A 25950-nucleotide genomic window follows, 5' to 3' on the forward strand; every position below is an offset into this window, starting at 1 on the left:
CCCACATAGGTGTGGGAAATCACAGCAGTGTGTGTGTATGTGTGTCAGAGAATGAGCAGCACAATAGGAACAGTGAAGAGAATAAGAAGTGTATTGTTCTGTTAGCAAATGAGCTAAATGAGAGCAGGGCTGCACCTCGCGATTTTCATTTTCTCGAGTATTCAAGCACTTGTTTGGTCGATAAAATGTCAAGAAAATGTTGAAAAATATTGATCGGTGTTTCTCAAATTCTTTGTTAATATGGAGCAAAGAAACCAGAAAATATTTAAGAAGAATTACTACATTAAACATCAACTACATTAATAAATATTTTGACTATAGATGGAGAGTTTGAGAAAAAAAAACATTAATTTCAGGGTTTAGGAACACAATTTAACGTTTTCCGACATTTTCTGGACCAAACTACTAATCGTTCATCAAAAAATGAAACCCTAAAACAGATATAACGCTTATTGAAATAGTTGGCGATTCATTTAGTTATTTCTTAACCAAAAACCCCGGCAGTGAAAGAGAAAACTCTCACCAGTAAATGCTCCAGGGTTTTGTGCATTCAAGTCAAAGCATAAAAAGTTTTTAAACAGAGTAGATACAATTTTTATTGGATTTCAGGGACTTGATATTTCCTGCGTCCCCGGTGGTAAGTGAAGATAAATATTCTTTACTCACTGAAGTCCTGAAGACTTCCATTTCATTTGTTCCTAAATTCCAATATTGGCTGCCATCAAATAAGCACCGATTTAAGTTGTACCATTACAATCCAGCAGAGGGCACACGTAAGGTTTCCTACCATATCATATGACAGTGTCAGAGATGCAAGTCAACAGTAAATGAGGGAAACTAAAATGTAAACACGTTTGGGTTAGCTACTAAAAGAACATTAACAACTGCCCGGAAGTTAAGGAGCTAGCTTATACTTTAGCGGAAGCTAGAAGTGACACTTATATACAGTATTGGGGCAGGAATCACAGGGTACCCCACGATGCGATACGCGATACACGATAACAATAATATCACGCTACAACAATTCTGTGATAATCAATATATCACAAGACAATTGCACAGCGATACATTACAATATGTCAGAGTGAAGAAAACAAAACCGCAAACGTGAAAAGTTAAAGGACTTCTCTAATTATTCACAACACAGACAAAGGTCAAAGGTCATACAATTATAAAATAGGGGCCACACAGAGCACAACACATGTTTGCAACGTGTGTGTTTGTTTGGTTTTCTCCAGTTAACACGCAGAGGTTAATTGGACTCTCCAGCTTGACCGTAGGTGTGAATGTGAGAGTGAATGATGAATGTTTGAGTGAATGTTTGCCCTGCGATGGACTGGCAAACATGTCCACGGCGTGACCCCGGTTTTCCTTTCTACGTCAGTTGTGACTGGGCTCCAGCGACCCTGTGACCCTCATGTGGAGGATACCATCATGATTTTCAGACCACCTGGATTTATTTTGATTTTATGGCTGTAGAATTGCCTCAAACATGTTCAATGAGTGAGTTCTTCTGCCTCTTTTTTTTCCAAGATAACTTCCACTTTCCATATCTGGCAGTTATTCAACCATTTAGGAATTACAGCGCTGAGAAGCTGACGTCACAAACGAGTGCCGTGCCGGTGAATCTCGTCTGTGATCGGACGCTCGTTCCGCTGAAAGTCCTGAGGACAAGTATATTCTTCGCTTTCCGATATCCATCTGTCCGTCCATCTTCTAGCGCTTTATCCTCCTCCACATGAGGGTCACGCAGGGGTGCTGTGCCAATCTCAGCTGACATAGGGAAAAATGTGGGGTCACACCCTGGACACATTGCCAGGTTTTTGAATTTTCTGTTACGGTAATGAGAGTTACACGCATGCCATGACAGGATTGGTAACAGGAGGATTACGAGGTTCCTTGAATGCATCCGCTCTTGCTGCTCTAATGCTGCGTTCTATTTATTTACATCCAATAGGAACTGGGAATGACGTCACCGCTAAGTTGACCTCAGGGGGGGAAAAAACAGTCAGGGGGGGAAAAAACATAAGTGTGAACTCTGACTTTCCAAGTTAAGGTGATCCTAGTCATTATCGGAGGATTTTGGCGTGTTTTTCCGACATCCGGTGACACATTTTAAAGCCAATATCAGCCGATACCGACATTGTGGCTATAGTATTGTGTAACCCAAACTATTAAAATAGTTAGCTAATAGATTATTGAGAATTGTGACGTTTGTGGTGTAATAGGGGAGGAACGACTTGATTTTTGGACAAAGTGACTGTCCTAGAAGCTGCTTTCACAGCAGCAGCAGAGTGGAGTGGAGTTGACAGACATGCTGAAGAGACACAGAGAGAGACACAAAAACAGGAGCCCCGAGGGCACAAAAAGCCACATTGATAATGAGACAGATAAAGGGGTGGGCCGTTTGTTTGGCCGCTCGCCAAAAACACGGGGTTTTAAAGTGTCCCTGGCGGTATGGAAAGAAACAAGAAACAAGGCCTTTCAGGAGTTCCAGTTACAACATGAGCCGACATTCCTCACATAGCACACCCACCACGCTGTCTCTCTCTGACTGAGCTGTCAGCTGCTTTTTCTCAGCTACCCCCCCCCCCCCTTGTTCATGTGCACAAAAGTAGTAGTGAGGGGGGGCTCCCTCTGACATCAGCATCAATTACATTACCAGCATGTGTGGACTATATAGCGTTTGTCTTTGCGAGTGTGACCCGCCCCCCACCCCACCCCACGCCCTATACGAGCGGGTGCAAACAGATGTGTAGTAGATCGCCAGCATTTTGTTTTCTCTCAGCGATGGGGGAAATTACAGGGTTTGCTCTCCGCGCAGAAAGACGACAACGTCCGTGCAAACAAAAAGTATTGAGCGCTGCGAGTCCCAGAGTCGTCGCTGTGGAAGCCCTCTATTGTTTTCTTCTTTTTTTCCCCCTATGGTTACGACAAACAAAAGCACAGAAAAGCATGTGACGCTGTGTTTTGATAGCAACGCTCCAAACTACCATGGTTATTCTCCCACCGTATCTTCACTGAGGTTTTAGCTCGGCCAACTAAAACCTCAGTGATTTAGACACCAGCTGCAGCCCCTGATGTCTAAATCATATGTTTTCCCCATTCATCTACTTGTTAAACGCCATTTTTTCAACAAGAAAACAGAGTTTGTAGACGGCTCACACTCCCCTGCACCAAAGTCCATAGAGAAAATCAATGTTTTTAGCTCACGGGGGAAACAGGAGCTGCTGCTCTACTGCTGCCTCGTGTGGTCACTTTGTGTCACTGAGGTCAACCAAAACAAAGCATTTTAAATGCTGAATTACCAAAACAACACATTTGAACTTTTCAACTCCTGTGTGCTGTGATGTTAAAACTCCAGTTGGCGAGAATGTGATGCTTTGATTTTTCACAACTCATTTTGAAACGTCTTTGATCACACACGTGAAAATGTGAAATGAATCAAAATGAAGTGAAAACAAATCAAAGTAAAGTCACTATTGATGTATCAATGCATGTGATCAGTGATAAACAGCGGTTATCACTTATCATTTATTTGTTGTTTTTAAATATTGTTATGATGACAGTGGATTAGGACGACTCCTCAGGTGTAATCCTGGTGAGTGCAGTTGTCCTTGTCGTGGTTTTAGGGATGACGAAATTAGTGTTATTTACATAATAGACTCGTCTGGAGCAGTGTTGTTAGTTTATGTCATAAAGCAGTGGTTTTCACATTTTCTTCTCAGGGGAACCGACTTTCTCATCAAGTTCCTGAGAGGGAAAACATCCGCTGTGCAAGAATTGGCCAATTAATAAATAATAACAGGCCATGCCGATTTGAAAAAGAATGGTAAATCGTCGCAGCTGTTAAATCGGTCTACTTCTAGCTTGTTATTACTTCTGTCTTTCTTCTTCTATCCGAGAAGCTTCGTCCTACAGTATCTTCATCTCCGTAAATTCTGAATAAATGATTACTTTAAGAAGGACCACACAAGGATGGACAACTTCTGTGCTGACGACTGCTTTGAAAGAGAATTTCTGCAATGAAGAATCTGAAGTAACAGCTGTTTCCTCATCGCAGACTATGAGTTTTGTTCAAGTTTTCACTCGGTAGCTTGCAAAATATTCCTTGTAGTTGTACTACAGGGAATCCAAACCCACTTCCACCCACGCCGGCTTCTCATTAACAGAAGTGGGGGGGGGGGGGGGGGGGGGGGAGACACTTGATTCTGCTGCAGCAGGAGTTCTCTCCAGCTGTGGCCTGGAGCGCGACCAAAATACAGGGGGAGTGAGAGAGAGGAGAGGGGGGTAATTTGAGGTCATCGTGTGTCTCTGGCGATAAATGGCTTGTGGTCAGGTGACGACCACATGAAGGGGAAACACTTATCTGAGGAACACATCCATCTAACTATACTGATTACTGAGAGGGTAAACACAGAGCCTCAAACCAAACCAGCCACGCTGCTTCACTCCAGCTGTCCCACTGAATTCCTAATGACGCTCCATCATTAGGAACGCACACAGCCTTGTTGTTGTCGTCGTCGTCTATTAACAGTCAGATATTTAACATTAAGAGTAAACTATTCAAAAATGGAAAAAAAGTTTTAAAAAAGATGAAAGGACCAAGTTTATAATCTAGGACGCATCGGAGACTTTAAATTAACTTTCAAATCCCAGATAAGAGCGTCTCCAGTGTTGGCTTCAGCGGTGCCAGGGTTCTCAACAGGAGGTTGAGTGGGTGACCAAAGCCCAGTAGGAGTTTGTCTGTGAGAGTGACAGTGTTAAACAACGTGATCACACTCGCACGTCACCAAAACCTCAATCCCACTGGTCAAAAACCTGTTAAATCTCAGGTTTATAATGGTATTACTCACCAAAATCTCAGTCAGAGTGGTCAAAACCACGTTTAAATGCCAGTATTTGTCACCAAAACCTCTTCCCCACTGGCCAAAACCTCACTTCTGCTGGTCAAAAACCTCTTAAAGCCAGGTTTTTATTGGTAATACTCACCTAACCCACTGTCCCACTGTTCCTGTTAAAACCCAGGCTTACGTCAACAAAAAGTGCAAAAAAAACTAAATTAATTTAAAAATAAAAACATATAGAAATGACTTGTTACAACTTCATATTGTTTGGAGGGCCACATGAAATCGATTGGAGGGCCACATGTGGCCCCCGGGCCGCAACTTTGAAACCACTGATTTAAACCCAGGTTTAAATTGTTTTATCACCAAAATCTAACTTCTACTTGTCAAAAACCTGTTTAAACCTAGGTTTAAATTGGTATTACTCATCAAAATCTCCGTCCCAGCATCAAATGACTCAACAACGCACAACGAATGTTTTTAATCTGATCAACGTTAGTGAGAAACAAAAGATCCAGGTGAACACGCCAATGTCTTATTCCAGTCTACGCCCTAACTCCACATTTAAACTGGCATAACAACTCAAGTGTCATGTGATTATTGGAAATCTCTGCACTGATCTATAGATAATTTGGCATGCATCATGTCTCTATTGTTCATCAAATTCCTACAACTGTCAGACTTGACAGGACACTTGTTTGAATAATCTAGAAAAGCAACGTATGACAAAAATCTCAGTTTGACATCCTTCCGCCTTTAAATATGCAGTATTTTTGGATTACATTAGTTAGAAATCAAACTGCAGCGTGTGTGTATATTTATTATATATTTGGCAGTTTCAACAACCGGCGGGGTGTTCACACGTTCACCTCATTTGCAAAGTGACACATTTTAAAGCTCTGTCGTAAAAAACCCACTAGAACTAGGTCTGGAGTTAAAAAAAACAAACTAAACCACAGGATGAAAAACATCATCAAATGAATTAGCTTCATTGTTAAAAATGAAGAGAATAATCTCCCGCGGCGCCGGCAGCAACTAGGTCAGAGCCATTCAATATTCACTGACAGTGAGAAGATGAAACATCATCATCTGCTGCTGCTGCTGATGCTGATGCTGCTGCTGTCTGAGTGAGTGAGTGAGTCTGAGTGTGTTCCTGTATCTGTTCCCTCCTCAGGACTCTGTTCTGGCATTAAAACACTGACTGTGTCAGGACCAGTAGTCCTCACAGAGACCAAAACCTGGTCCTAATGAGGCAGAACCTCATTTCTAAAGGAAATGGATGAGTTTAGAGGTAAGATTTGATTTGTGGTTAGCTAAGGTTTAAGGTTAGTTATTAACTGGTTATGGTTAAGGGTTTTTGTTTAGGCCATGCCAATTAATGGAAGTCAATGCAGAGTCCTGAGGAGAATAGCTGGGCAAACCTGTGTGTGCGAACTTGTACATAATTCTTTGTGTATAGCATGAATGCTGCATTCCATACATAGTTATAATGAGGAATTTCCTAATTTTCTTAATTTCCAGAATCCAGCAATCTTCCGGAACGAAGTTATAGCATGAACACCACGTTCCATTAGTAGTTGGAACACAAAATTCCCCAATTTTCAGAGTTCAGGAACTTTCTTGAAATGTTATAGCAATTTTCTGAACTGTCACAGTACAGGAATTTTCCTAACCATCTTATGGGATGAATGTAGCATTTCATTAGTGGTCAGAAATCAGAATTTCCATAACTTCTGGAATTTTCTTGAACCACATTATAGCACGAATGCTGCGTTCAGAACCTTGAAATGTCCTCATTTTCTGAAATTTTCCAAGGTTGTGGGACGGTCCTCAGTTTTGTCACCGTTTTCACGTTAGCAGTGCTCGACGTAACCACCAACGTATTTACACTCAGTTGTAGTTGTGGGTGGAGCCGAGACGCATTGGACACTCGAAATATTTACACACCGTGGTCACAATGAGTCTCAGACCACCTCCCTCCCACCTCCTGGTTTTGAAGAACGGAACGTATCTCAGGTTTATTCGAATTAGGCCGATCACAGAAATCATAGTTTAATGCTGGTGTAAAGCTACCCTATGAGTCCTCACTGAGACTGCTGTACAGGAGTGTGCGTGTGTGTGTGTGTGTGTGTGTGTTGCTACATCTGCATTAAGCCTCTGAAGGTGTAAACAGTCCTTCAGGTTTCGTGTTACATAACAAGTCTCAACCCTGCACCTCGGGGAGAAAACACTTTACATACCATTCAAATCATGTGTTTACTCCACTCACACAACTGAGTGCAACAGAGCCTCTCCTTTATTTCCACCATGCTCTCTCTCTCTCTCTCACCAACATATATCAGCCTTGGGGCTAAAAAACTGTGTCATAATTAACATTTAATATCCACCTGGGGTTAGGAAATATAACGGTATGTGAGCTAGTCTAGGTTTTTGGCAGCGATTCTTCCGACAGTATTGGATTTCCTTTCATTCGTGTGGCTCTAACCAATAATAGTGTTCATTAACAATTATTCTGTGTCTTATTTTCTGTCTTAATATTAAACATTTTTAGGGCGTTTTAGCAAGAGAAAAAGTGGTGCTCCTTTTAGCTCCATCCACCGACACACATTTAAGAATTTGTTTATCATGTCAACGTCACAGCGTCCAAAAACAAACCAAAGATATTCTGTTTTCTGTCGTTAAGGAGTAAAGACTGCAGAATATAATTTATTACATGAATTTAGGGCTCAAAAATTTGTCGATTAATCAATGACTAAACAAATCATCAACTATTTTTGATTTGGATTAATGGGTTTGAGAGTTTTTTGTAATTAAATGATTTTTCAGTTTCTTAAATGTGAAGAAATCATTAAAAACTAATATTATGGACCAATTAATCACCAGATCAATAAATTATGAGTACAATCATGTACCATAGGGCAGCAATGATTATTTTCATAATTGATTAATCTGTTCTCAATCAACTGTGTGCTTGTTCGGTCCAAAAATGTTAAAAAACGTCAACAAAACCAGAAAATATCTATTATATCTATTATAATATATATTTCATGTATAGAAGTCGCATTTGGGAGCGATTGAGGTAAATTATCTTGGTACAAATAACATAATACTATTACTAATTATCCCATGAGGTAAAGTGGAACACGAAAACAAACAAAGAACATGGTAGACGGTGGTAGTAAAGTAAATGTTTCATTTTATGGCTCCTAGTAAAGTCCAAAAAAATGGCTTCCAAGAAATGTCCATGTTAAAAGAAACCTTGTGGGACACGAGAGCCCTGCAGAGGTAAAAGACCAAAGTATTTATCCTCCACAAGACTTCCATGAGAATCTGTAATTACTTTTTCAACCAACAACACACACACGACAAGAGAGAAACTCTATCGGCACATATTTTGAAGGTTTCTGTGAGATTTCCTTTCCTTCTCATGTCTTGTGATGTGTGTGTTTAGTGAAGTGACCGAGGAATGACAGAAACCAATCCCCCTCTCTCTCTCTCTCTCGCTCTCCACTGTGATTACTGAAGAAGACCAGGGTGTAATAATGAGAGGAAATGTGACACAGGTTCATGAAGAGTTCACCTGTCTGGAGAAGTATTTGTTGTTTACTCGTTTGAAGAGTTTATGCCGCCGCCGTGGCAGCGTCGATTCGAGACGATTCAACACACAGTGTGCAGCTTTTGAATGTTTTTCCCTTCTTGTAGGAGTTTGAAAATAAATACGGTTGAAACCAGAAGTTTCCATTCCCATGGTGTATATACTTGCGTATAATTGTTTGAACAGATGAACGTGGCACCTTCAGGCATCTGGAAATTGCACCCAAGGATGAACTAGACTTGTGCAAGTCCACAATTCTCTTCCTGATATCTTGGCTGATTTCTTTTGACTTTCTCATGATGTTACACAAAGAAGCAGTGTGTTTCAGGTGTGCCTTAAAATACATCCACAGGTGTGTCTCTAATTAACTCAAATGTTGTCAATAAACCTATCAGAAGCTTCCAAAGACATGACATCTTCATTTGGGCTTCCCCAAATTGTTTAAAGGCATAATAATCTTAGTGTATGTAAACTTCTGACTTTGAAGAAAGTAATAAAAAATTGTCTAAAAAAATCCTTCTCTCATTATTCTGGCATTTAGCGAATAGAAATAATTTTGGTAATCCTAACTGACCTAAAACAGGAAACGTGATTGTCTGATTTCATGTCAGACAGTGAGAAAAAAAAGCATATGTGTCTTTTTATATAGTGTATGTAACTTCTGGTTACAACTGTAAATGAGTTTACAAGTTGACAGTGGATTCAGTGCCATGACTAACTTATATCCCCGTCGGGGAAAAAACATGTTTAAATCCAGATTTAATATGTTTTTTTAACCAAAGAGAACGTGTTTGATTGGCATTCATTCCTGTGTCAAATTTGCTTTGGCTCCAATGCTGTGTTTCCATCGCGGTACAGTTCGGTTTGGAACGGTAAAAGCCATGTAGCACGATGTCAAACCTGTGTGACGACATCGAACGACAACAGCAAACGACAGCGAATACAACTCAACAGACAACAATGGAGGACATCCAGCAGATCTTTTTTGCTGCTCGGTTAGTCTCAACAACACATCACACTTTTCTATGAAACACTGGTTGCAAGGGAGTGACGTTTTTCTGTCGCCCAATCAGCCAATTGGTCTGGCTCCGTCCTGACCGCACATACCATTTAACTCTGGTACCCCCAAAATCGCAAAACTTGAGTTTGTAAACAGGTAGAGAGGACATTATTCCAGTCTCCTGACATCTTCAACTTCCTGATCAACTTCCCTTCATCTTCAGTGTGAAGACGAGGCCTTGGTAAATCTAGTCCGAGTCCATGATTTACCTCTCTGGATCTGTGGGGATTGGGTAAAATGTTCTTCCTGTTAGCCCAGCAAAGAGACGAGCTGTCTGAAATATTGCCTGATTTCCAGCTGGAAGGGGGCCTTGGTTACCTTGGTTGTGTGACGTCAGCTACTGGAGCTCTATAGACATTGGTGGGAACAAAAGACTTGGGTGAACACGGCAATTACTGTCCTGCTTCGTTTCCAGCGCAATGCTATGACACACGCTTATCTTCAGGCTGTTAGCATAGCCGTTATCAAAGAATGTTTGTAGCGAAACTAACTTTTTACAACTTGGGACAGCGCTCAGGGTTTTAACTCAATATCTATTCAGTCAAGGAACGTCTATCCACAACTGTCCATATCACTTCACTTAACAGGCTTCAAACTTGGCAGGTGACTGACTGAGTGTCGGCTCATCCCTATTTGTTACATTGTTAAGAAAACTGCTGTATAAACAAAGGGTTATTACCATCATTAAATCATTATGTGATTTGTTTGGTATGATCACACCCAACATAACTGGTTCACTGGTTTTTCACATTCCCATATTGAACATTACTGTGTATGAGCAGTAGCTCAATCTCAAGGTCATTTCTGATGATAAACAAAACAAACAAAGAAATCAATATCACATGGCTTACTTTTCCAGCGTGACCTCCCACAGCTAGTTAGTCAACTGTCACGTGATTATTGGTCTAGAATGGAAAAGTCATTAGATTTCTCAATTAGCCTCAGGGGAACATCGATGACACTCTTGCCTACAAACCCCTATTTATGTGACTTAAAGGTTTATTTAGGACCAAGGCAACAGCTACTAACTGCTCATGGACGATTCAAAGTAATGACTCACCTAAACATTAGCAGTGCTAACCAGATATCAATATCACACCTAGGGTTTGGTCATTAGATGAGGTAACAGAACCAGTCACATACTGTAACAATGCAAGTTTTACTGCATGTTTGTGAAATGTTTCACACGGCAGTACACTGCAGGAAATGTGTTCATTCATCAGTGTTAATACGTTATTAATACCAAACGTTAATATTTTTGGGATTTCAGCTCTCTGTCCTCAGCTCCTTCCAACTGGATTTCCATTTTTACTGCAAGTTCATGATGCAATTGTCAACAATAAGACCCCCAAATTGCTGTTTTTACTTGGTTCTGCTAACAGAGGTAGTTGGGGGAGTGAAAATAAGATATTTAACCATCACAATGACTCCAAAGCTGTTAAATTAGGGCAAAAACCTCGCATAGTTGTGCTTAGACTCATTTAGTCTAAGAATTGTATTGTATCAGTCACAAAAAGGCGGTATTATGTCAAGATACGATATGCAATACATGGTCCACGATACCAATAATATCATGATACGACAATTCCTTGATGATCAATACACTGCGAGACAACGACATGTCACGATCTCTGTCTAACTGGAGAAAACAAAACGTTAACGTGAAAAGTTAAAAGTGCAGGATTTCTCCATTTACTCATAACCTAGAGAACCTGGTGTCATAAAGTCTATGTATTGAACGTGGCTGAATCATCTCTTTAGGTAGCTTTCTCCACCATTAACTTCCACTCAAGTTTCCCCTCATTCATTTCAGCAGTGCCACCAGGAGGAGACATGAAGTAGCAACGCCTGGTGAGTGAAACTGGCAGGGACTGTTTACTTTAGAGTACCTTAATTTGTTAATTAAAATATCGATATTTTCCCTGGAGTATTGATTATCGCATAGCATGAAGACGCAAGCCGATATATCACCCAATCGATATTTTGACCTGCCTCCTCAGTGAGAGGTCAGAACATGAAAAATGACACAAAATAAATCAGCAACTGCACTTTCTCTCACACTCATATCATCTGTTATCAACAGGGACGTCTCACTATCATGAAGCACGGCTACTTATCAAGCAACTACACAGCTCGAGGATGTGAACACTGTGCACGTCTTCCCCATTTGCATTTGATTCAGGGGCTAAGAGAAGAGGAGCAGGTAGAAAAATAAAAGACCCGAGATAATGGAGAACATCAAAGCCACAACAAGAACAGCAGCAGCGGCAGCGTCTCCTGCTGATTCTCATTACCGCAAACACATACCGACACAAACAACACACTTACACATACAGTACAAGTACACGATCAGACAAAAACCCTCATACTCGATGTACGAGCAGGAATCAATTCCACAAACCACAGAAAACTCTACAGCCTACAGACACTTTTTCCTTTGTGTTGATGTGGATGTAAGTGTAGTTTAGGGGGCAAGTAGAGGCAGAGCAAGAGACGCCTCACACTCTGATCACTGCAGTCAAACACCAGCTGATGTCTGACTGATGCCTCGTTTTCTTTAATAACAGAAGAAGAAAAGCACGACGCTTCAGGAAAAAGACGATAATGATGACGAGGGCCAGACCCAACTATGTGCCGCCCGGAGAAAGTAATAAAGCGCCATGTAGGCAAGATTAAATAACACTGTTGTAGACACACACAGCTTAATTACTTAGGTTATTTACTTGACAATCCTAGACAGACAAGCCCATCTGTTAGATAAGCAAGGATTATTGTGTGTGTGTGTGTGTGTGTGGTACCATGCAAGAGCAAGTTCTCACTCACACACACACACACACACACACACCAGAGTCACAATGGTACCAACAAAGAAGAATCATGATTAGCACAATTAGCAGGTTGGATATCATGCTAAAACAGCACTCTCTGCATCAACAGAGTCAAGTCACTACAAAAAAACATGACACAAAGAAGAATCATGATTAGCACAGCTAGCAATCTGTCCAACTACTTTGTTTGGGAAAAAAAAAACATGATGCAAAATTATTATAAACAAACAAGAATTGTGATTAGCACAGTTAGCAGGTTGGATAATCAGGCTAGCTGTTTAGAAACATAACACCCTGCTTCAGGTGAAAACAAAATGAAAAATGCTGGAGGTGAAGAAGTAAAAACTGTGGATGTGTTCGGGCGTGTGCAGTGTATGAGCACATGCTCACTGCTCACACTATACTTGTACACACACGCACATGTCGTCTTAAGTGCTCTTAATGCTAACAGACCTCTAATCTGACACTAGGCTAGATAGGTTATCCCTAATTCAAGGTAGGGGAATGAAGGAAGGAAGGAGGTTGCCAAGATAAAGGATGAGGGAGCTGGGAGAAGCAGTGAGGGGTGGAGTGGGGTTACTGAGTACTGAGGAAGAAATCATCCTTAACCTCCAAGTTAAAAAGTCTTATTAGCTTTTTCCTATACATGAGAGAGAAACAATCGCCTATTCCTGGTGTGAAGCTACAACCAGTGAGGCAAGTTAATATTGCCGTAGATGGCCACCAGATCAGATTCAACCAATGATGGACCAGTGGGTGTGCCCTTCATGGGCCACATATCCCAGGATTCATAGTCTCCAAGGTCAAACAATTTTTAGCAAGATAATGGCAAAAAACATACAAAAAACACTTCTACTATTTTGGTTCAGGATAGAGTTACAAACTCTATCTGAAATTCTTGATACAGCATAAATGAGCCACTTGTGCTTGGTAGTTGTTGGTCTTGATAATTAGGATTTTAACTCTTGCTGCAATACATCCTGGTTATTAATCAATTGATAATGTTCTTTTTAAAACAATTTCTCAGATTTCCAGCTTCTTAAATGTGAAAATGTTCTGGTTTCTTATAACAAAATAAAAACTATTAAAACCGAAGATTTTTGGTTTGCAGATAAAACAAGACATTTGAGAACATCACCATTTTTCAGGGTTAGGGAAACACTGATCAATATTTCTCTGCAATTTTCTGACATTTTATGGACTAAACAACTAACTGAGAAACAGATTAACAGATTATGAAAGTAATTGTTGCAGTCCCAGATTTCAACCACTTTGTTCCAGAAATGTCATACAGTCAACTTTGTTGAATTTCACAGTACTTAAGCATACCGACACCTAACACCTGCTAAATTAACAACAGTCCCATCTTCCTCACTTCATGATATTTGTGAACACTGTCTTTTCTCAACACTCTCTGCTGCAGTGCATTGTGATCAGACTTAAAGGTTCTATAGTTTATATCTGTGGGCCTCTGAGGGTTTGTCATCGTTGTACCTCACGTGTTTGATCACAGACTGCACAAACTCAAATGATAGAATATCAAAGCAACTTTTGTACATCTGGTGAAAAAAGGTCCACAAGACTTTGTGAAAGTCTGAGTCATCAGTAAATTATATCTGTGGCTAAAATGAGCCGCCACAATGCATGCTCAAATATGATCTTTAGCCTTTGTGTGGTGACTCTTTGTCCATCTGTCTTTTGAGAATTCCCCGAGGGCCTCGTGTTTACCGTGACAGAAGAGAGGGCTGGGCCGTGGGTCGAGATGAAAGACAGCATGTGTTACAACAAAAGACATTGTAATCACGAAAGGCCTTTGAAGAACCTCAGGTCTCTAATGGTCCCCCATTCAGGGGAGGGCCTGGACAACACCCACTTCAGCCGACTCCCAGTCAAGAGTGTGTGAGAGGGGGTAAGATTAATTTATGAGTCAAGCTGACACTCTAAAGAGCTGCATCCACACGACTCAATTATCAACTCCGCTCCAGATACACCTGCCATCCACACACCTCCAGAAGTTTGAAAGGGTTTCTACCACTGCGGCAAAAACTGATGACACCCTAAATTGATACCAAGCCACCCAATTTGCATGGGTTCCCGAATACTGCTGCCGAAAATAAGTTAGATTTGCTCGCCCCCTGATGTGTCAGACAATTATTCTGAGCCCGTTGAGAACCCACCCAGTGTCGCTCTAGCTTTTGAAGTCCCTGAGAGAACATCCTGCTCAGACCTGGAATCAATTGCTGTGTTTCCATCATGGTACAGTGCGGTACAGTTTGGAATGATAAAGCCCTGGCTCAGGCAATGAGAACAGTACAGGGTTTAATGTTTTTCTGTGACCCAATCAGTTGACTGTCATAGGTGGGACCTTAGCGTACCAGTATACACTGGTACCCCAAGGGAAGGGTGCCAAAGAATCGAACGGTTGGGGCTGGTTATTTTGGTAGTATTCCTAATGGAAACGCAAAATAAATGCGTACCAAATCAAACTGTTCCACCCGTGTCAAACATGGCTCTAGCTGTGGTAAAAGAAGTCCCCAAAAGATCCTATTCAGACGTGGTATCAGTATACTGTCCAAAGTGATTGGCTCATGTGCAGATCACGCCCAGAACAGGTCTGAACGCTCCCGATCTGACCAGAAAAACCACATTTGGTAGTTTGAGGGTGCACATGGACACTTTTCTGACGAACGCAAACCGTCCTCAGAGCAGATTAGAGTCCGCTGCAGTTTCCCCGCATTTTTACACTAATCAGCACTTATTTCTAAACACTGTCAAAAAATTTCTTTTTCTAATGGTTGCAATCTTATTTCCTGTAAGAACAGCATGAATATTCATGTTGTATGTTTTCAGGTGTGATTAGCAGCAACTGGACGAAATACATTTCTCGTCCAAGAGGCTTTTCCCACTTCTGCTTACCAAATTTTCAGGTTGGCTCAAAAAATGCTGGCGAGTATGGACACAGATAAAAGCTCTTCTGGATGCAGTTTTGCTAAACAAAAACATAAAATAGTACAGACACAGTTTTTATTATGCAACAGAATGTGAAGAGCAGACAGACGCTACATCCTTCTTCTGTATCTACAAACCTGACTTGACAGCTTGCAACAAGCTAAGCAAAAAGCCGGACGACTGCGGAAAGTCAATTTAAATTGCCTGAAGACGTAGACTGATGTCAGCAGATGGTTGAGTGGCGAGAAGAAACCTCCCATCTCAGCTTCCTGTCCATCACCCAGGCACAGTGATACTGCTAATCCCCCCGGGGACACCCAAGGTTTCCTCTGCCACCTTACAGCCAGCACCCAGATCTCTGCCCCGAGCAAGAACTTCTAATGCAATGTTTAAAGGCTTGTGCTTGTTCAGTTGTAACACTTTCATATTCATACAATCCCATGAAACTGAAAATAAACAAAGCAAATTTTGATTAAAACAAGACAGTCAGGTTTTAACAATTAGTGCCGTGAAATAAGAGACCCCGGTTTCAATTTCTTACAGACTGAAGAAGATCTGATGGCGATGGGTTAATTTGGTTTCGATGACTCTGCAAAGCTCGTTAGCTCAGCGCTAAGTTAAGAAGGTGAAGACAGGGTGGTGGAGAGTCTTTTTCTGTGGACTCCTTCAGGGTCAGTTTGGGAGCCATGGAGCACAAAACTTAGGTGAGAAAATATGAAAAATGTATGACATTTTTTAAGTTTACAACTAGACTAAAAAGGAAGGGACCATAAAGCAACATACCCAACTAAGCAAATGTGGGATTTCCTTGTGTTATTCTACACTTAAGAGTGACCCCAAACACTGGGGTCATGGACCCGCAGATGGGTCATGGGAATTGTTTTTGGTCTTTATGTTTTAAATAACGTGTATAAAATTTAGTTTTTATTAAAAAATTAAAAAATTTGTGTCACGGGAGTCATCTTTTAAAAAGCAGGTCCCTACCATATAGAAAGTTTGGGAAACACTGGTATAACGGTCACACTCCTGCAGAGACATTCACCTCTTGTCCCTGAACTGGACCTTTGGTCTCATTCATCAGTCAAACGAGCCGACCGGTTTCACCACCAGTGCCCTGTTTTTGTCTGTCCTCCCTTGACCCTGTCAAAAACCCTGTCACCACCGCTCCCTCAAACGTCAGAATTTAGTTCCCGTGCAGGTTTCAACCAACAACAACACCACCACCACCAGGCTCAAGGCTCGAGGCCCGAGGCTTAGTCTGGGACCTCGGGAATGTCCAGCATGTCGGACATCACCACACTAGCTTAAAAAGCACCTGACCTCCCTACAGTGGTCACTTTTACTCACTTATACAACTTTGATCTTTGTGCTCTTTAAGAACCTTGGTCCAAAAAAAACAAGTATTTCATGATGGATTATCACTGATGTCAGATTATGATACCGCTGGTGTTCAGACTTGTTTCCTGATGAGCTGTTGGCCACCCAACAACGCGATTTACACTTGAGCTGATGCTGTAAATCCTTTTTCAATTAGATTAATTAGAATTAGACTGTTATTTTTGCACACACACACACCAATTAGTGGCCATGAACCACACACCCTTGATAAGGGAGCACCGCAACCCTTGGCTCTTCCCAGGAACTTGAACTGGTGACCTTCTGGTTACGAGCCCAAGTCCGATCCTCTTGGCCAGGGGCCAGGTTATTCACTCACTGTAAACTGGCACCACTTCCTTCCAACACAAGCACAATGTCAACACAGACACTTCCAGCTCAATTTTTATTGACACCACATCCTTGAATTTCAACCAAGTTCACAATGAGACAATTTCAGCTTCAGCTCCTCCCAGTGTACGACAAATCTAAAGATTATTTTTAACTTATTATTAGAGAATTATTATTATTATTATGTCCTCCATACAATGTCAGAAAATAGCGTGAAATGTTCCACTAATGCTTATTCCATCCACAACCAAAAAATACATGTATTTTTCTGTCACGGAGGAGCAAAGAAATTGGAATATATGTTTATTTTTGCTGATTATTTTGTATTTATTGATAAAAAGAAATGCACTTCAACAGATTAATCAATTATCGAAATAGTTGGCGTTTCATTTTGCACCTGACTGGGCCGCAGAAATGTTGTCAGAAAATGTTGAAAAATGATGATCAGTATTTCAACAAACCAAAATGAATAATTTTTGATCATTGTTTTATGTTCTAAGGAGCAAGAAAACAATAAAATAGCTTGAAAAATAATGGTTGATGATTAATTTAGTAATTGGTAAATAACTCATCAATACTTGCAGCCCTTGTTAGATATGAATGAAAAATGCAGCCTTAGTCTAAATTATTAATTGAAAATGTATTTATTATTATTATTTTTATCCATAATTTCTCACTTGGGAGCTGTGCAGCACAGCCACAATGTTGAATTTAGGCTCCTTGTTGCTCCACAGAAGTAGATGCAGTGCCTTGCTCAAGGGCACCTTGAAGGCATCACACTAAACAGTAGAGGACAACACTGGCTCGTTGACTTTAGCAGCGCTTCATTGTTCAAAGTGAAACGCTTAAACGGAACAGAACAAAAAACAGACAATATCACTTTTAATATTCCCTGCCAACGCTTCTTCACTGGCTTTGTGTGTATGTGTGTATGTGTGTGTAACTGTGTCGCACAGCCACAGCTTTGTTCACAGGGCTTGTCATTTAGTAGCCAAGCCGTGCTGATGAAAGCCCAGAACACAGATAACGACCACAAAGAGACGTTTCAACTTCACAGCGCACTGCGTGGCCTTAACTTTCCCCGGGCTTTGGATAAGAGAGCAGCAGCAGAAGCAGGAGCTTCTGTCATCTGCAACAATGCTACTGCACACTCGCTTGTTGTAGCCACAACTTGGAATCTACCCAGATAAAAAAACTCTGAAAAAGAAAAGAAAGACACACACACACACACACGAGCTGCAGGGGTCTGCATTAAGGAGATTAGCCTGTGTTGTGGCGCAGTTTGAATCCACTTAGTTTCAAATTGTCCCTGACCCCACGGCTGCGGGGGGGTCATGTGTTGTGGTCGACAGCTGAACCTGATCCCGCAGTTATCGCAACGACAATGTACTTGGCTTAGAGTTAACAGCAGGAGCACTGACGGCGAAAGCTCCCGTCTGCTCTTGAACTTTGTGGCATGACTACCTGGTACGGTTTTTCAGTTAAAAAAGACTTAAAAATCCTTTAAAAACATGCATTAATCTCCAACATTTAGCAAAGTAAATGTGTCAATATTTATGGTGTATTTAGCGACGGCTCTGCTGAAAGCTGGCGATCTTGAGCCAAATCACGACCCAAAGTCATGGAAAACAATGACAAACCGATTGGAGTTCTTGGTACTCAAAGATGTGAGTTCTGCTAAGGTGGTGGAATAAACTGCCTGTGCTGCTGCCTACAGCAACAACTTTAGCCCAACACAACATTTGGGTGACCTGCTGTTACTTCTTCAGCTACACCCTTAGTATGTGTTTGGGGTGGTGCAGCAGTGAGAAGTTCTCAGTGAACCAGTCTTGCAGTATTATGAAAGAATACCACTTTTTGTGATGAATTTCATCCGGCACTTTACTCCAAGCACTACCGTAGCCTGACGACAATTGCAGTAAAACTTCCGAACCACAGACAAACTTGGCCCAATTGCGTTCGTGTCATTCTGTTCTACCCTTTCAGCTTCATAACCTTCAGTGTCCAACTTGTGTTCTTCAGCTAAACCCTTAGCATGTGTTTGGGTGGTGCAGCATAGAAAAAGCATAGTAAATTGTCGTTTCAAACTTCCAAACAACAGACACGACTCATCTTTCTGGTGCAAATGTATCATCCTGTTCTGTTTCAGAACCTTCAAAGTCATATTTGTTTGGTGGTGCAGCAGGCACAATACAGTCTTGCGGTTTATGAACATTTTCAGAAGCAGTAAACCTTGAAGCAAGGAAATGATCACACTCACAGAACTACAAACAACACTGCACATAAATTATACAAATCCCTGCCTCTGCCGACTCTGTACTCACTGGTTTTGTTGCACTTGACTCTGGAGAGAAGCTTGTGAGCGAGCAGAAGATCCCCCGTCTTCACTGCCACCAGCAGATCCTGCTCTTTCCCCATGATTACGACGAGGTCACTTGTGTTTTGTCCGTTCTAAATTAGCTCCGTCAGACGGACGGCGGATTCCTCAAATGTTTGTCACGGCGTTCGCAGACGGATGCCGAATTCCAGCCATGAGGTGACAGACGTCGAGAAAGAGCAGCGTCTAGATAGACGGGGAGTGAGGTGAACTGGTCCAGGAACTCTTCTTCTTCCTCACACTGTGGCAGTTTGGCTCCATGGTGTCTGATGATGGGATGGTGGATCTTGGAGTTAGAGGAGCAGTTGTAGTGGAGGTTTGGCTTCCTGAAGAGCTGAACGTGTATTCATAGTCTTGTCTGGGTGAACCTGGGAGATGGAGAGAAATCACTTTAGCTTAATACTCACTGAAAATGTAGATGATTCAATTAAATGTTTATGTTTTGATCCACTGGATCCAGACAACTTTCTGAATCTGTATAGAACTTTACCTGCATACAGCCATAACCATCTTACACAAACTTAATTTTACAAAAATTAAGTTACCGTTTTGCACAATGTAAGAGATTGGGATTTCTTGAAAATTGGACAATGTTTAGTGCAAATACATTTTTCCGCTATTTTCATTTTTTTATTTTTAAGAATCTAACGTTTTCCTGCAACATTTTCTCCCATTGGAAATGAATGGAAAATCAGAATGTGGAAAACAGTAGCTGAGAAAACATTTGGGTTCTTTTTCTACATCTTTTCTCTATTACATGGTTCATACACCTTTTCCAAGGTCAAATTCAAGCACTTTTCAAGCACTTTAAGGTTATATTTTAATGTTTTCCCAGCCACCTTGCAGCTGTGGTAAAGCAATATGAATATATACATTCTCAAAATGATAATTTCACTCTATCATGTTAAAAGATGTAATTTTGTTATAAAACAACCAAAATTGAGGTCCAGACCCAGTTTTTAGTGTTTATTTATTTATTCCTCCGTCTAAATAATAAGCTAATTATTTTTTATTTGATCCAAAATTCAATAAATAACACTTTTCAAACACAAGAGAACACAACATTAAACGTCTTTGAACCCTGTTATTGTATTTTCCACACACACTGACTCTGCCAACAGTCGTATATAAAATACCATACATAACTCAACTCAACTTTATTTATAAAGCGCTTTAAGCAGCCGTAGCTGAGACAAAGTGCTGTACATGAAAAGAAATAAAACAAAAGTAAAACATAACAACATAAGACATTTTAAACTCTACTATGACAGGAAAAGCACAGGTGCTTCTCATAACATTATTAATAAAGGCACGTCACAGGACCACGGTCCTGAAACTGGAGTAGCTGAATGGAATCTAACACGTGATTAATTTTATTATTTACACCTGCGATTTCCCCTCACGCACAAAAAAAAACAGCCTGGAGACCTTGACGGATGAATAAAACGGTCGCATAAAAATGTAATATTAACTTCCTTAAGCTACATGGCTATACGATTACCGATATGTGCACGGGATGATACAGTCGCAAATAGTTTTACAGTGTAAATAAAATGTGCTGCTCGGTATTCCAGGTATCAGTATTCCCAGGTCAATCTGGACCCAAAACTACTGAAAGGTTTTGTATATTTTAGGTGACTTAAGGAAAAACCTTAAAGTTTAAGGCTAAACAAGTGACACTGTGGGTATTTTTTTACTGCTGTCGATGTCAAAAGTGGTCAAATTTGACCACTTTCAAAGAGTTAAAAAACAACCGTAATGCAAAATTATTGTGTTTTTACACTGTAAAAAGTACACGTATGCATTTCCAGCTCATTCTATATGGGTCAAAATTACATTTAAGGGTATTTTATACCATCGTCAAATGAAAAACAGGTCAAACATTTGACCCATACAGAACATAAGGGTTTTTAGAAATGTTTTATAAGTTTTACACTGTTAAAATATGCTGCTACATGAATGGATGCATTTCCAGGTTAATAGATATGGCATTATTGGGGGGGAAGTGGTAAAACCCACTGACTCATACGGAATGTAAAAGTTTAATAAATAACATAGTGAGTACATCATTACATGTGCACATTCCCAGTTCAATAAATTTGGACCTGAAATTGCCCTGTGTACAAAAAACTCAAATTAATGCAATTTAGAAATACTGTATGTAATTTTTGTGTATTTTTTGGCAACACAAATTTTAGGGACATTTTAGGGAATTTTATGCTACTGTCAATCAACAAAATGGAAAAACTACTTTGAGGAATCATAATCAAAATATTTAAATTAAAAAAAGGATTACAGTAGATGTCTCTTTGTGATTACAGCCATATACTGTATAGTATCAGCCTTGCTCCAGTATCAGCAGATTCTATATTGATTAGTTTGCCAAATGTTTTCTTCAAAATAATCAATATATTACATTACATATTACTCAAGTATAGAGGTTCCCAAACGTTATTCTCTCAAACTAAGCTTTGTGAGCGTCAGTGGTCTCTGTTGTTCCCACATTTGTCACATGGACAGGTCCAACATTCTTTGATGACCCCCCCCACCTCCTTACAAGACACAATCTGTCCTCCGTCCCCCACTGCTTCAATAAAAATGTCAGAAAATAATGGAAAATGTGCGTCATCGCTACCGAAACTTAATTTCTCTGATTTGAAATGCACCAAAAAGTACAAAATGAGACGTTTTTTAAACCTCACAGACGATAAAAACCTGTCAAAAGTCTGCATTTTCTTCTAATCCCAGCTCTCTTTGTGCTCCGTGACACGTTCACCCCCCCCCCCCTCGCCGCCCGGCCCGAGTGTTGAGGTAAGACGTGCGACTTTAAGTCGACCCGACTCGTGTGTGTTTATTTTCCTCTGATCCAGGAAGCTCGGTCCCTCAGGAGTGTGCGGCTAATCTGTTGCTCTTCCCGTGCAGGAATGGAGTCTTTTTGATAACACTACACTCCCCCCACTGAAAATGTGAGGAAGCATCTTTCCAGGCAGATAGTGTATCTGGCATCCTGCCTCTTGAGATCTTTTGAGGGGGGAGAAACTTTAAATAAAATACAGTATTTTTCCTCTCCAACGCTGCCTCACAGGCAATTTTAAAGTTTAAATCTGAATCAGCGGGATTGATTAATAATGAGGACACAGCAAAACAAGCAATGAGGTAAAATAGTCCAAAACAACAGTGCAGATTAAAAGGGACAGAACAGAGATTTTCAGCATTTAGAACATTGATACCTGACCTGACGGAATAATAAAAGCATGTTAATTGTCAACTATATTGAGTGTTTTCTGAATATTTTCTGGTTTCTCTGCTCTGTATAACAATCATTTTCAAAAGGGAACATTGCCATTTCCAGGTTTGAGAAACGCCAATGAACATTATTCAACATTTTACGGACAAAACAAATATTTGATTACTCAAGAACATACTTGACTGATTAATTGATGATGAAAAAAAACCTTAGTTGCAACCCTGTCATCATAAAACATCAATATTACTCGTGAGTGACTTCAAAATCCCGTCTAACTCACCAGCGTAGAGATTTAGTTTTTTAATGTGCCACAAGGGGGAGCTGCGTCCATCATCACAATATTATCGAGAATTATTTTGATGGGGATAATCCAGGGCAGGATATTAATCTACTTTTAGGACACTGCCATGGTTGCCGCTTTAACCTCTTTAACATAGAGGGGGTTTTTTTAAGGAAAAGGTGAGGACGTTAGCCTTGCTGCATCGGCTAGTGGGAGTGCAAAATGTGTTTTGCAAAATGCATTGACAAAAGGAGCTTGGATACACTCGTTATTGTGCTGCTGCCTCATTGAGAAGGATTGTGTCACATAAGTGAATCTGAGTAAAACTTTTCTAACACAAATATCACAAAACAACATATTAGAACATGCAGACGGAGGCACCGGTGGATGAAGAACTCCTGTTTGCCGTTATGTAAAAATCGTTGACTTTCTCTATGGAAAATAATTTTAAAGATATCACACACTGATGAATATCAGTGATTAATGTCGTCCCCATGTTTAAAATAACACCTGGCATCCAATTTTTTCCCACACAAACCCTTCTGTTACCATTGGTGTGCATACTCATTTACCATAACTTCTAGATCATTTATGATATCTAGGAAATTTACATACATTTGTCCTTAGGGTAGTACCCCAGGACTTCCACGGAACGTGCGTCCAATCACAGACAAAGATTCACTGGCATGTGAAAAAAACGGGACTGTCCCTTTAATATTATTGTCACATGTCATGCAGACAGACAGACAGACAAATGGGACACACCCACTCGAGTAAATATATCCAGGCTGGTGCCGCGACACTTTGCAAGTCAAAAAAAAGGCAGAGGAGGACACACTGTCTATTTAAAGCTGAGGGACAGACGGCGGCCCAGGTATTCGTCTCTGTGTGTGTGTGTGTGTGTGTGTGTAGCTCAAACACAAGCACATGCTAATGCTATGATATATGAGCTAAAACGAGCGTGAATCACAGAATCAGAGAAAATATCACTTTAAAAAATGTTATAAGAAAAATAACAAATTTAGTTTCTGGCCTTTTACCACATTATTAATTCAATGCAAACCACTTCAGACAAAAACCCCATTCATAATTCTGCAAATTTAATCCAGTGTCTTTTATCAGGAAATGAATACAAACATCTATTATTTAATAAAAAGGCTCTTTAAGAAAATGATTACTGCTGGAGCCGTCCATCCCTGAAATAAACACAAACAGAAATAACACATGACATTCATGGCCGCGACTAATGATTATTCTCATATATTGACTAATCTGTTGTTTATTTCCTTGATTAATCAATTAGTTTGGTAATAAAAGGTCAGAAAATGCTGCCGTTCAGTTACAGTTAGTATCAGAGGAGCCAAGAATGTGCAAGTTTATCTAAATGTCTTTTTTCTTGGATTTGACTGTTTACATTGGATTTGTAAAAAACGTAAAAGCTACCGAACTTTGTAAAACACTGAACTCTGATTTCACAACACACAACAAGCAAATACAGCCTCAAATTAGCAGCTCTATGTACTAAATCAATTTTTAATCGAATCATGACCCAAAGGAATCAGAATCGAATCTACTTTTATTGATTTGTAATGATTTCTTTGTAAAATTGAGCAAAGAAACTAAGAAAATATTCACATTGAGGAAGCTGAAAACTCAGAGAACTAAGTTTTAATTAACAAAAAAATTGCAAACCAATTTAATCGAGGACGTTTTGAGGTCTGAGAATAGTCATTCATCGACAAAGACTGAGTTTTGCCAACGTCTGTAGAGTTAGATTAAACATCAGCTGACAAGGTATTACGACTCATCAAAAAATGACTGAATTTGAGTAAAATATTCACATTTAAGAAGCTGGGAAAGCCGAGAACCTGTCAATGATCAAAAAACACAATTTTAAAATAGTTGCCAATTCATTTAGTAATCTATTGATTGTTAAAGCCAGACATCAAACTAAATTTTCTGATCGATTAAGACTTCTTCTATGAGAATTTACTCGTTTCTTTGTTCGTTTCTCTAAAAATACCAAAGATGTATCGATTAATCATCAGAATAATCATCAATTTGTACCTTTGTGTCTATCGTATGCGGGTTTTGCCACAGTTTAAAAAAAAAAAATACTTCTTCCAGTCTTTAATGTGTCCGAAACAAAAAATAATAATTTGAAAGGCACCTGACAATATTCACGTTTTAAGTAATTCACGGTTAATTTAGGAATCAATTATCGTCGAAACCCTAATATTGATTATTTTGTGGACTGAATAAGACCTCTTAAATGTGATTTCTTTAGTCTTTTCCGACTCTTAACTAAATAAGTGTTGTTTTCGGACACTTAAGGCAGCCATTTTAAAGTTTAGGACCCAAAATTCAGCTGTTAATCTCGACATTAATCAACAGATTGATGTTACAGCTCTAAAGGTCCCACCGGGGAACAATCAACTATTTAACCTCCGGCTAAAACTCGACGACATTATAAAGTCTATTTTTCTGTTTTGTTTATTTATTCGTCGGGTTTTGTGTGTTTTTATCGTGCGTGACTTTTCCGCGGTCTCGATAGTTAGCTTAAACGTATCAACTTCGGCTGTCAAGGTGTTCCGATGTGACGCTCGCGCGCGTCTAACAAAAATAAACCCCGTACTTTTCCCCGTCTTTACCGCGTCACAGCGCGTTCAAAAGAGTTCGTTTCAGTGACAACAGCGTGAATAAGTGAGAGTTTCAAGAGAGAGAGTTCTCACCTGGTGCTGTGGACGGAGCAGGAAGGACAGGTGGACACCCTCACGCTCACTGAAGACACTGAAGACAGAGGAGCAGCAGCAGCAGCAGCAGCGCGAGACCACTGAGCAAGCTGAGCGCGTGCGGCGGACCGAGTTCCGGTGACAACTTTCAAAATAAAGCTCGGCTAAACGTCGGCTAAAAGTGTCGCATTATGTTGAAAACTTTGGGTGATATTTGTTTGTTTTTTCGTTCGTATTTGGTACGTTACAGCCAAAATATGTCAAAAATGTTAATGTTGATGATAATTGTGATAAATGTAAGACGATTTAC

General features: G+C 40.2%; 1 protein-coding gene across 4 annotated transcripts in view; it reads right to left on the reverse strand.

Annotated features, from left to right (window-relative positions):
* The window catches only part of LOC131448440 (caskin-2-like), a 59768-nt gene extending 34039 nt beyond the window's left edge, over positions 1 to 25729 (reverse strand). For all 4 annotated transcript variants that reach the window (XR_009234200.1, XM_058620893.1, XM_058620894.1 and 1 more), the window contains exons 1-2: positions 25641 to 25729; positions 19329 to 19749 (exon numbers count right to left, since the gene is read on the reverse strand). Coding sequence is in view for 3 of the 4 variants with exons in the window: in XM_058620893.1 (XP_058476876.1) it covers positions 19329 to 19422 (94 nt within the window). In the remaining variant the exon portion in view is untranslated. The remainder of the gene's footprint in view (positions 1 to 19328; positions 19750 to 25640) is intronic.
* Between the last annotated feature and the right edge of the window lie 221 nt (positions 25730 to 25950).

The sequence above is a fragment of the Solea solea genome, chromosome 21, assembly GCF_958295425.1.
Source record: "Solea solea chromosome 21, fSolSol10.1, whole genome shotgun sequence".
NCBI classification, from domain to species: Eukaryota; Metazoa; Chordata; class Actinopteri; order Pleuronectiformes; family Soleidae; genus Solea; species Solea solea.